This window comes from Talpa europaea (assembly GCF_964194135.1).
Source record: "Talpa europaea genome assembly, chromosome: 5".
Lineage (NCBI taxonomy): Eukaryota > Metazoa > Chordata > Mammalia > Eulipotyphla > Talpidae > Talpa > Talpa europaea.
In genome coordinates, this window is record NC_140071.1 from 143,739,906 (window position 1) to 143,752,174 (window position 12,269).

At 72.9% G+C, this 12,269-nt stretch overlaps 1 protein-coding gene across 2 annotated transcripts; it reads right to left on the reverse strand.

Moving 5' to 3' along the window:
- Nucleotides 1-1,174: 1,174 nt before the first annotated feature.
- On the reverse strand, nucleotides 1,175-9,755 carry FGFRL1 (fibroblast growth factor receptor like 1; the record flags this gene model as incomplete). 2 transcript variants are annotated; one of them, XM_084233388.1, is made up of 6 exons in its annotated part: nucleotides 1,175-1,629; nucleotides 1,717-2,070; nucleotides 2,545-2,826; nucleotides 2,908-2,988; nucleotides 4,049-4,321; nucleotides 9,677-9,755. In XM_084233388.1, the coding sequence occupies 6 exons, from the start codon at nucleotides 9,753-9,755 to the stop codon at nucleotides 1,175-1,177; spliced, it is 1,524 nt and encodes a 507-aa protein (XP_084089514.1). The 2 variants fall into 2 exon arrangements, with proteins under 2 accessions (XP_084089514.1, XP_084089515.1); XM_084233389.1 differs by lacking the exon at nucleotides 4,049-4,321.
- Between the last annotated feature and the right edge of the window lie 2,514 nt (nucleotides 9,756-12,269).

Sequence of the window (12,269 nt, forward strand, 5' to 3'; positions counted from 1 at the left end):
TGCACCCTAATCTGGACCCCAGCCCTGGCAGCAGGTGCGTTCACACACAGCTGCATACATAGTGCACACACACAGCCACGCACACAGCTGCAAAGACACACACAGAAACACTGGCTTAGAGGAAAAAGATGCACATTTTCTTGTTTAACAAAATAAATTAAATATACGAAGCTTCAGCTCAAACTCTATATAAAATACAGAGATCTGGGCCCTGGGTCAGTGGCCCTAAGGTGGACATTCAGTGTGGCCACCAGGCCAGGCATGTCCCGGGCTCCGGGCTCAGCCAGGGCTCTATGGCCCAGCCCCCCTCTCATCATTATTAATATTATTATCTTAATTTCTTAAATATAAATACCAACGACCCTCCTCTCTGGCAGCAGAGGCCGGGGCTGGGCCCTAGATGCAGGCCAGGGCCTGGAGCTGCCACCTGACCCCGGGCCTGGTGGGCAAGAATAGCCACCGGCCTGCAAGGCTTGGACAGCACACATGCGCGGGCAGGGGGTGTTGGTTTGCCGAGCCAGACGCCCCCCCTAGGCTCCTACCGGGCAGTGGGGGAGACAGCAGCCCCTCGAAATCCTTCTCTGGGGCCACCAGACCGGTCACAAAGCAGCCACCATGACATGCCAACTGCAGAGTCACCAGCCCGGTCCTTCCACACGCATCCACCATATGTCCTGGCAGGAAGGGTCAGCCACAGCACTCGCGTCTGTGTCCCTGCTGTGCGTCCGTCTGTGCTATGTGCATGCCCACGTGTCTGCCTGAGCTGGTGTGTGACTGTGTCTGTGTCCGTGTGTGTCCATGTCTGTGTGTGGCCGTGTCTGTGTGTGGCCGCATCTGTGTGTCCATGTCTGTGTGTCTGCGTCTGTATGTGGCCGCATCTATGTGTGGCCACGTCTATGTGTCCATGTCTGTGTGTCCACATCTGTGTGTGTCCATGTCTGTGTGTGGCCGCGTCTGTGTGTGGCCGTGTCTGGTGTGGCTGCATCTGTGTGTCCACCGCGGGGGCTGTGCACATGGTGTACGGCTGTGCACACGCATCCATAACACACCCACACCTGAGTCTGGGGGTGTGTCCAGGCCTGTGTGTGTGCTTCACACAAGGCATGGGGCACTGCCGCACCTCTGGCCTGTGCCTGCTGCCCGCTGCCCCGTGTGTGGCCGCTGTGCGCGGCCCCTAGCACTGGAAGTGGATGTGCTGCTGCGCGTGGGCCTTGCCCTCCACGTGCGCGTGCGTGTGCGTGTGTGAGTGCGTATGCGTGTGCGTGTGCACGTCCGTGTATAGTTTGGGGTACAGCTTGGGGCCAGCCGCCGGGCAGGGGCCCAGCAGGTGCAAGGGGGCTGCCGGGGCCAGCAGCTCCTCACACAGCCCCGTGCCAGAGGCAGCGCCCGGGGCTGGCAGCGCCAGTGGGTCCTTGTCGGCGCCGCGGGCTGGGGCGGGCCCGGGCGGGCGGTGGGCGGGCCCAGGGGTGGCAGGCGCAGGTGCACACGGCTTCTTCTTGGCCTGGCAGAGCCACAGCAGCACGGTGCCCAGGATGAAGACCGCGCCGGCCGGGATGCCGATGACCACGGGCCACGGCAGGCTGGGGGCGGACGATGAGGGGGCCAGGGGTGGCCCTGGCGGCTTTGGATCTGCAGGAGAGACCAGAGAAGGGGTGGGCCCAGGGCGTGACCTGCGGTGGCCAGCCAGGGCCGCCTCCAGCGTCGCCGGCCACACACCTGGCAGCACTGTGAGGAAGGCGCTGCGGAAGCTGTAGCCCATGGTGTTGGCCCCCAGGCAGATGTACATGCCCGCGTCGTCCTGGCGGGCTCGCGCGATCAGCAGCTTGTTGAGGTAGGAGCCGTCCGGCCGTGACCACACGTCCCCGGTGGGCAGCACCACGAACTTCTGGCCGCCCACGTCGATGGTGGAGTTGTAGCGGCCCTCGGCCCCGTACTCCACCCGCTTCAGCCACTGGATCACCGGCTTCACGTCGCTGCGCACCTTGCACTGGAAGGACGTGGTGCCGCCAAAGTCCACGGTGGTGTTCACGGGGTGCGTGCCGGTGAGCACCGGCTTGGAGCGTGTCCGCTCTGCAGGGACGCGGCGTGTGGGCGGGGCCAGCTGCCGGCCCCGCCCCGCCCCGCGTGCGCTGGCCCCGCCCCCCCAGCCCCACCCCATGCGCACTGGGCCCGCCCCACCAGCCCCACCCCTGTGTGCGCTGGCCCCGCCCCACCAGCCCCACCCCATGTGCACTGGCCCCGCCCCACCCCACCAGCCCCGCCCCGTGTGCACTGGCCCCGCCCCACCAGCCCCGCCCCGCGTGCGCTGGCCCCGCCCCACCAGCCCCACCCCATGCGCACTGGCCCCGCCCCACCAGCCCCGCCCCTGTGTGTGCTGGCCCCGCCCCACCAGCCCCACCCCATGTGCACTGGCCCCGCCCCACCCCACCAGCCCCGCCCCGTGTGCACTGGCCCCGCCCCACCAGCCCCACCCCATGCGCACTGGCCCCACCCCACCCCGCCAGCCCCGCCCCCACCTGCCCCAGGCCCTTGTCCAGCACTCACGGATCACGTCCACCTTGTAGGTGGCGTTGATGGCACCTGCCCGGTTCGACACGCGACAGGTGTACTTGCCACTGTCCTCCGGGCGCAGGTTCTTCAGGCTCAGCGTCCACTTCTTCCTGTGCTCACCAGCTTCCGGACGTGTCAAGGCCTGGTCATCCTTCATCCACATGATGTCCGGCCGAGGGTGCCCGCTGGCCACGCACTTGAGTCTCACAGAACTGCCCACCGGCCGCGCGATCACCCGGCGCCTCATCTTGGAGGGTTGCGTGAAGCGGGGCCGTGCTGCGGCGGGGAGGCAGGGTCAGTGGGGCTCGGGAGGGCTGCCCCCACCTGACCGCGGGGGAGACCCAGCCCCATGCTCACCCCACTGCTCGCTGGCTGGATCCTCAGGGCCCCCGGAGGAGCCGTCCTGCCCCGGGCTCTCCCTTCCAGGATTGATGTCGTCTGCGGAAGGGGGGGCACTTGAGATGGGCTTGCAGCCCTCTCCAGGCCCAGCCCGGCCCCTGCCCCGGCCCCACCCAGCCCAGCTGGTTCCCAGGCCCAGCTGAGAAAACTCTAGAACATACAGGCGGGGGGTGGGGGGGTGGGGGGCAGCACCGCCTCAGACCCCAGAGACAGCTGGGGCTGCCCGCCGGCCCTCGCCCTGGGCGCAGGTGACCGGGCAGGCCTGTGAGGGACCGCGGGGCTGGCCCCACCTGGCTCCAGGGGTCTGCGGCCCGGGAGGGGGGCCGGCCGGCAGCTGCGGTAACCCTAACCCGCATCAAGGGGCCGAGGGCCTGGCGAGGACGCCTGGCTCACATTCCGTGCTCGTCCGCCCTGAAGGACGTGGGGACCCCACTGGCCTCCCATCCCCACCCCAAAGGCCTGGGGCTGAGCGGGTAGTCCCGGGGTGGGGCACGAAATGGCCCTGCCCGCCACGGCCCCGCCCCCAGCCCAGGACTGCCGACCCGGAGAGGGGCCTCCAGACTCCCGCCTCAAGAGGTGGGCCAGCCTGACCGCAGGCCCCCAGCTGGGCCCCCAATCCATGGCCGCTGCTCAGCCCCCACCAGCGCCGCCCGTCTCAGAGACCACCCTCCCCAGCCCCGAGGGACCCACATCTGAGTGCGACACCAGTGCCCCACCCTGGGCCCCCGAGCCACTGGGTGTGGGGCGCCACTGCCTGGGGCCAAGAGGAGGGGTGTCACTGGGAACCCCGCTGCTGCCCAAGCTGGGGCCTCAGAAGCAGAAGAGAACAGAAGGCCCCTCGCTCCCGGTCCCTCTGGACTCTGAAACCTGAGCCTCAAAGTCAGGGCGACACCTAGCCCGGCCGCCCGCCCTTGCCCTTCAGCGAGCCCCTGCCCGCATCCCCACCCGCCCCCGCCAGTCCTGGCCCCATCACAGAGCCGCAGGAGCAGGGCCTGCGGGCAGGGGCGGCCACCGGGCGCAGGCGGGGGCGGGGCTGTGCAGGGAGGCCCTCCCGCCCGCCCGCCAGGGTCCGGCCCCCCGTGCCCGCGGCCTCACTGACCCATGACGACCAGGGTGTAGTTTACGCTGAGGCTGCCGAAGCCGTTGGTGGCCTTGCACACGTAGGCGCCCGCGTCCTCCCGCTCCACCTCCTTCACCTTCAGCCCCTGCGGCTGCACACGGAAGCGGCTCCAGCCGCCGTGGATGGTGCGGCCGTCCTTGGTCCACATGGTCAGCGGCGGCGGGTCCCCCTCCACTGGGCACTGCAGCCGCACGGTGCGGCCCAGCCGGGCCACCTGCCGTGGGCTCACCTTGTCTGCCATCCGTGGGGGACCTGGGGGAGACGCCGCATCAGGGCAGCGGCCGGACACCCGCTGGGCCCACGCAGGAGCAGACGCGAGCCCTGGCCAGCAGAGGCCCCGTGCCCTGAGCAGTGCTGGCCGGCGCAGAGGGCTGGGGAGGGCCTGTGTCCCGCCATGCAGCCCCAGGCGTCCGAAGCGGAAGGCCACAACCCTGAGGCACTGCCGTCAGAGGTAGCTGAGCCCGGCAGGTCCCGGCACAGGGCTCCTGTCCAGCCAGAGGCCTGCTGCCCACTGCCCAGGCCCAAGTCTGGGGGCGCATGCGGGGGTGAGGCACGACCAGGCCTGGGGGCACCAGGGTGGGGAGTGAAAGGCAGCAGGGAAGGGCCCACAGGCGTCAGAGGGGAGCGGCCTCAGGACCTCGGCCCCGCCCTGCTGTGGCTGGAGCCCGGGTGGTGGCCCGTCAGGGCCGCACGGTGACCGGCAGGGATGTGGGGCAAGGCCGGGGGCTGGGCAGACCCAGCTCCCAGGGCCCCGCGGCTGGTTGCGGGCGCCACCAGGCCGGCAGGTGCCGGGAGGCACTGCCCACATGGCCCCGGGGCCAGCCTACACCTACCCGCTGGCCAGCGTAGCATTCACCTGGCCAGCTCCTCGCTCTTGAGCTGCAGCCTCCCTCCCACCCGCTGCGTGGGCACCGGAGGACACACCCCGCGCTGCTCCTGGAGCCCTGGCCTGCTCTGGACACCAGCTGAGACACTGGGCGGGGGGAGGGGCCTGCCCTCTCCAAGCCCCTGGGTGTGAGCCCACCCCAGGCTGTCAGGGCCCCTCCTGTTTTCTGCCCTGACAGCCCCCGCCTCTGGGTCATCTGCCCGTAGCTGTCCCCTTCCTGGAGGGCAGCAGCTGAGGACGGCCCACCTCCCCCGGTCACTTCGCCATCAGCAGGGCCCTGAGGGTGCCCAGCTGCACGGTGACCGGGCTGCTGAGCACTGCTCAGGGAGGGCCCCCAGGCCTGGACCCACTGCCCCAGTAGGCAAGACCATGCCCAGCTGACCCACGCCTCCCGCACATGCACCCGCTCCCGATGCACAAGTGTACACGCGGACGTCTGCAGCAGGGCAGGAGCAAGCTCCCCGGCCTCCCGGAGCTGCCTGGACAGGCCCCCAGGCCACAACGGGCCCTGTCCCCACCCAGGCAGAGCGCTAGGGAGAGTGGCCACCAGGGGCTGGATGCAGACCCTGGGGCGGGACGCCCACCTCGGTCCCTGCAGAGGAGGAACAGGGCCTAGAGACTGCCAGATGTCCGGAAGCCTGGCCAAGGGTCGCCTGTGAGCAGCGTGGGGGCCAGGCAGGCGGCTGGGCCGACTGGAGCCAGCCTTATCCAAAAGCAAACAGCCCCCGCCCCCAGCGGCCGGCCCTGCCCCCACCTGGCTCTACGGACCCAACGGTGACCCGGCAGGTCCCTGCCCTCTGCAGAGACCCAGCAGGCCACCAGCAGGAGACCCGGGCCCCGGACCTGGAGGCTTTGGCGGCTGGGGAGACAGTCACGCTTTGCGCTCGGCCTGGGGAACCCAGCCCCACGTCCACCCTGGACAGGAGTGCTCCCACTCAGCCCGGAACCCGAGGCAGGCGCGGGCCAGGGTGACAGAGGGAGGGCTGACTGCACAGCGCCTGGCCCACCCCAGTCCCCCCCAGGCCCCACACTCCCGTCACAGCCAGGAGTGCTTGACCGCAAGGACGCTGTGGTGAAGGGCATGGGGCATGGGCCTGGGGTGCTGGGCGCCCGGGGGTGGGCCAGGGGAATCACCCCCTTCTCCCCACCCCCTGCAAGAGGGTGGCCGGGAGGCCCCAGGGGGCTGCCTGAGGCCACACTCCCACCTCCACCTGGAGGGCCCACCCAGCCCCGGCCGGCCCCACCAGCCCAGAGGGGTCCTTGAGCAGGCGGCAGACCACACCGGGCGGCTGGGGCCTGCCAGAGGGTGGCGGAGGGGCCAGCTGGCACACCTGGGGAGGGAGCCTGTGTGTCCCCTGGGCCCCAGCAGGGGTTGTGCCAGGAAGACCAGAGGGGACAGAGGCTGGGGAAGAGGAGAGGCTCCTGGGGGGCACAGGGTACCCCTCAGCCTGCTGTGGGTGGCCCCTCACACATGTGCCTGGTGCTGGCTCCTGGTCACCAGCTGGCCGGGTGGCCCCGTGGATCCTGGAGGAACTGGTAGGACCCGCAGGGCGAGTGGTTGCCCCAGAAACCAGGCCACTCTGGGCACAGCAAAGAGACAGGCTGACCCACCACACAAGCCGGCCCCAGCGTCCAACCCACCTCCTGCCCAGCAGCTGCTGCCCCCTCACCAGTGGAGCCTTCAGCAGGGGGCCTCGCAGACCGGTCCAGTCCCTCCTGGCCTGGCCCAGACACATGGGCATCAGGCAGCGCCAGGCCCGCCACATGGACACACCAGGGCCTTGGATCCCGCCACACCCCTGGGTTCCAACCTGACCAGTCCCCCAATTGCCCACCCCCGCCCCACCCCCACCCCACCCGCCAAAGCCTGGGTCCTCTGAATGGCCTCCCCAGGGGGTCCAGCCCACCCACCCCAGCTGAGAGGGTTGTGTCCACCGTGGCCCTGCTGCCCGCCAGCACTGGGCCCTGACCACCGAGAGCCTGGCTCCTTGGCCCCGCTCTGGGCACCACCGAGGGCATGTGGTCAGGACGCATTGGGGTGGGAACAATGGGCAGGAGGCCAGATGTCAGGACAGGCAGACACCCAGGCCAGGTGTCCATGTCCCGGCCGGCCACCACCTAGCCACGCCCCTGGGGCGGGGCCACAGCGGGAAGCCACGCCCACGCTGGGGCCCGGAGGCGAGCGTGTGGCGTGAGGGGTGCAGGACCCCTTCCCGCAGCCATTCAGTGGGGGCAGGGGCTGGCCGAGGCCCCAGGACCCCAGGGGGCTCCCCCCCTTTCCCCCTCCCCCCAGCCCGAGCAGCTTCCTGGCCGGCCTGCCCCAACTCAGGCTCAGCCCCAGCCCAGCCCCGTGAGCCCCATGGTGACCCCACTCCACCTCCCTGGCTCTGGCACTGTGGACTCCCGGCCGCTGCCCCAGGGAAGTGGCCAGGACACGGCCCGGCCCTCCTGGGGCCTGAGCACAGCCGGCCGGCCCCGCCTCGCCAGGAACGCCGTGACCCTGGGCAGAGTTGTGCGGCTGCAGGCGCAGCACCGGGAGGGCGGGCTGGACGGGCCGGGCGGGGCGGTGGTCTGGCTGGGGCCCTGTGCCCGGGGCCGCCCTGGTGGTGGAGTGTGGGGCGCAGGACAGTCAGGAGGGCCAGCACGAGCAGGGGCGCCTCCAGAGGGGTGGCCCCAGCACGGGAGGCTGGCGGAGGCAGGGCCCGGTGAGCCGGAGGCGCTGCTGGGGAAAAACCAACATTTCCCCTTGGAGGGTGGGGAGCGCAGCGGCTGGCGGGGCTGGAAGGCGGCTCTGAGAGGCCCATTGATGGGGCACAATGGCCGCGGAGCCCGTGGGTTTCCAGGCCCAGCCAAAGGCGACTTTGTTCGCAGTCCCCTCCCCCCGGACAGTGATTTATTTTCGCTTCCAGGAGCAGCCCCAGACATCAATGGGGCGCTGGCCCGCATCCCCACCTCCAGCGCCCGCCAGCTAGCAGGCCGAGCACTGGCCAGCCACTGCCCAGAGGGCCCTGGGGTGGCCTGCGGCCCAGTGGACGGCGCACGCTGGGCCAGGGCCACCCACCCACCCCACCCCCACCGGCTCGCACAGCCCTCCCCGCACAGCCTGAGCACCGGCCCTGGCGCCTAGCCCTGGGCAGTGCTCGCTCAGCTCCACCGGACACACCGCAGCCCAGCACACGGACAGGGTGACCTCGGGCTGGCTCCGAGAGCCCGGCCACCACCACCCCGGAGCCTGCAAGCGCGGCCTCCTCAGAACCGCCCTGCGAGCTGGTTTGCGAAGGGCCCGCCCCCCACCCCGGCATCCACAGCAAGGACCAAGCGCAAGTGGGGAACTAGGGGGAAGCTGGTGTCATGAGTGTGGGGGTGAGACGGGGGCTTGCACCGGTCACACTGAGAGCAGCCCCGGCCAGCCAGGCCCGCTTCCGTCCACCCCGGGCAAGAAGCATCCAGGCAACTTCCAAGTCCAGGCTGGGAAGGCCATGGAGAACCTTGCCCCGGGCAGTGGTGCCGGCTCTCTCCTGCTGCCAGGCCCTGCCGGACACCAGGCAGGGCCCAGGCATGCCAGGGAAATGCGGGGCCCCCAGTGCCAGGCCGGCCAGCGCACCGCCACCGTCCACAGCCCGGCGCCAACCTCCCCTCGGCCACAGCTCCCGCCTCATCAGGCCAGAGGCCACCTCCAAGCCTCTCCCACCAGGGCGGGCCGGCAGGTGCAGCAGGATGGGGGGGGTGGTCCGAGCAGATAAAAGGGGGATCAAAGCCCTGGGGCTTACGGGGCTGGCACAAGCGCCCGCAGCGCCAGACGCACCCGGCCGGGCCACACCGGGCAGCCCCCAGCCTTGGGCCGGGCGGCCAGTCCTGGCGGGGCAGAGGGGGTGCCGGGCACGAGGCCCACCTGGGCCACCGCCCGCCACCAACACCCGAATGTGGCCATATAAGGCCAGGATGGACTCGTGCGCCCGCCGCGGGCGGGGGAGGGCGAAGCCTCCGAGGACTGGTGGACAGGGTGACGGACACACCCAAAGGGCTGGCCTGGCCACGGGCCGCCTCGCTGAGGAGGCCAGACGGGGCACGCGGGCAGGGGACGGACGGGGCTCGCATCACCCGCCTCCGCCAGCCTCTGCCGCCGCCGCTCCCTGGGCTGGGCTGCCCAGCCCACAGGAGGCCCCAGACCTGCCCACCTGGATGGGGTGGTGGGCGCACCCAGGCCTGCTGTGGCCAGTCCTGAAGAGGGTGGTCCTCGGGGCTGCCCTGAAGGAGACCCGCATCTCCCAGGTGGTGCCATGCGCTGGGGACCCAGCCCGTCCCCTCTGGGGGTGGGAAGGCCCAGGGTCCAGGGCTGGGCACAGCAGCGGGCGCCCAAAGAGCCCCCGGCCCCACACCCCATCCTGGCTATGCCTGGGGTCTCTGTGGGCTCCCAGGGGTCTAACTGGGCCAACCGGGCCGACGGCCCACTCCCAGGAGCCCGCAGGGGCCCAGCTGCCCGCACCGCGGGCCAGCGAGGTGCCAGCGGGCGTGTGGGCAGGGGCAGGGGCAGGGCCTGTGCCCGCGGCGCCGGCCAGCGGGGGCGGCTCCTGGTGAGCTGCAACGCCCGGCGGGTCCCGCGGGGAGCGCGGCGGGGGGGCTGGCGGGGCGCCGGCCGGGCGCGGGCGCCGGGGCAGGGTTCAGGGCCGCGGGAAGGGGCGGCGCCGGCGCGGCGGGCGCGGGCGGGCGCCAGGACTCACCTCGGGCGGCGGCGGCCGGCGGGAGCGCCCCCAGGAGCAGCGGCGGCAGCAGCAGCAGCAGCGCGGGGCGCGGCGTCATCTCGCCGGCGGGCCTGGCGCGGCGCGGGCGGGCGGGGCGCGGGCCGCGGGCCCCCAGCCGGCCCCCCGCGCGCGCTCGGGGCGGAGGCGGCGGCGCGGGGCGCAGCCTGGGCATCAAAGCAGACAAAGAGCTCACCCTGACGGCCGGCCCCCGCCCCGCGCGCCGTCTGGGCTCCCGGCGCGGGGCTCGGGCCCTGCCCGCGGGGCGCCCGGCCCGGGGCCCCCGGATAATCGCCTGCGCCATCAGCGGACAAATTTGCGCCGGCCACGTGGGGCGGGCGGGCGGGGCGCGGGCCGGGGCGGCGGCGGCGCGTGCCGGGGCGCGGCGCCCCCCGGGCCGGCCCGGCCCCCCGCGCCCCCGGCGCGCCCCCGGCGCGCCCCGGCCCCCGGTCTCACCTCGCGGAGCTGGGGGCGACGGCTCAGGGCCGGGCCCGCGGGGGGCGCCCCGCGGTCATCGCGCCCCGGGCGCCGCCCCGCCGCCCCGCGCCCCCGGGCCCGGCCTCGGGACGGGGACGGGGACGGGGACGGGGACGGGGACGGGCGGCGCTGCCTGGCGCGGGCGGCTCGGGCCGGCGCCGGGGCCGGGGCGGGGCGCGCGGCGGCGCGGGGCGGCGGGCCGGGCCGGGGTCCCGGGGCGGCGGGGCGAGGGGCCCGGGGCGCCGCGCCGCGAGGCGTCCTTCCCTGCGGGGCTTTGTCAACTCCCGGAGCGAGCGCCGAGCCCGCCGCGCGCCCCGCCCCGGCGCAACTTCCCGCCAATCGGCGCGCCCCGGCCCGCCCCGGCCCGAACTTTCCTCCAACCCGGCGCCCGCCCCGCCCGCCGCGCTCCGGGCCTTAACCCTCGCCGAGCGGGCGGCCCGCGGGCGGGGCCGGGAGCCCCGGGGCGCGCCCCGCCCCCGCCCCGCCCCGCCCCGCGCCCGCCCCGCCGCGCGCCCCGCGCCGCCAGGTAACGCGGCGCCCCCCACCTGCACCCCAGCCCGCGCCGGAGGCCCCGGCCGCAGGCACCCCCGCTCCCCGAAGCCGGCCCTCGCCGCGCGCGGGGCCGCCCGACGGCCGCGGGGCTCCCGCCGCGCAGGGGTCAGCCCCGCCGCGCCCCAGCCCCCCGCGGCCCCGCCGTGAGCGCAGCCGGAGCCCCGCTGGCGCCCGCGCTCGCCCTTGGCGGAGGACACTAGCCCGCCGCCCCCGGGGCTCCGCACCCCCGCCCCCCGCCCGCCCCGCGGCGGAGAGCCGCGCCCCGAGCCTCACGGCGGGCAGGTGTCCCGCAGCCGGGCGCTGAAGCCGCGCCCAGAGGACACAGGCCCGGCGCGCAGGATCGCCGCCAGCACCCGGCATGGCCAGGAGGGGGCCTGTCCAGCGCAGCCCTCCTGCCTCCTGCCGCCTGCGACCAGCACCCCACCTGGCACGCCCCGCCCCGCCCCCACACCATCAGGGCCCATCAGGGTCTCCCTGGCCGTCCTCTCTTCGCCCCCAGTGACCGGATCCGGCTCCCCAAAGAATCCTGATGCTGCTGTGGCTCCCCAGTGCCCCCAACACGTACTCCTCGGCCCCGGAGGCCCTGCCCCTCAACTCTAGCCGATTCCCGCCGCTGCCCAGCGCCCTCCATCCCTACTGACCCTTTGCCGAGCTGGTCCCCCGAGAACCCTGCCTGGACCGCCTCTGCTCCAGGGCCTCTTCCCGGCAGCCTCGGGGAAGACTGACCCGGGAGAGGCAGCAGGCAGGGTCCTCAGGGCCGAGGACAGCTGAGTGAGGGGTGCCAGCCAGCCGCATGTGGAGCCCCCAGGCCCTGCGGCCCTCCCCAAGCCAGCTGAGGCAGGGCTCCCAGGCCTGCGTGGGCGCCTGGAGGGGGCACCCGCCTGTCCCCCACAGAGGCTGCAGGAGCCAGCCAAGACCTGCGCATCCCTTGTACTGGGCGGCCAGGCCGGCAGGCGGGGATGCGGCCGGCAGCGGGGCTCGGGCCCCTGAGGACCTGGGGCTGGGGCTGGGCAGTCAGGTGCCCTGGGCAGGTGGGCGGACTGTCCCGCGGGCGGAGGCCCCCAGCCCCCGCGGACAGGCCCGCGAGGAGTCACCACCGAAGCGTGAAGAGCCGACAGGTGTGCAGGCCGCCAGGGCAGGTGTGTGGAGGCTGCAAGGGTGAGAGCAAGAACCAGAAGTGGGCAGCAGAGGAGTGAGGAGTGCGGAGGCCTGGGGAGGGTCTTGGAGGCCGCCCGCCCGGTGGCAGTGCAGGCCAAGGCAGGGGGCGCTGTCAGGAAAGGGCAGGTCCTGGGGGCCCCCTCGGTGGGCAGCTCTGCCCCCTGGTGGCGGCACTGGGCATGACCGCTCCCCACGCCTGCTTCCTCCAGGAAGCCCTCCAGCCTGCGGGCTCCCTGTTGCTCAGGACAGTCCGCTGGAGTTCTGAATGGGCTCAATGCCCCTGTGACACGGGGCCTGAGGCAACTAGCAGGCCTCTGGGTCTCAGCACCCCAACTCAGCCCCGCACACCCGTATTGGGCTGCGTGAGTCCATGTCTGCCTGCTGGCGC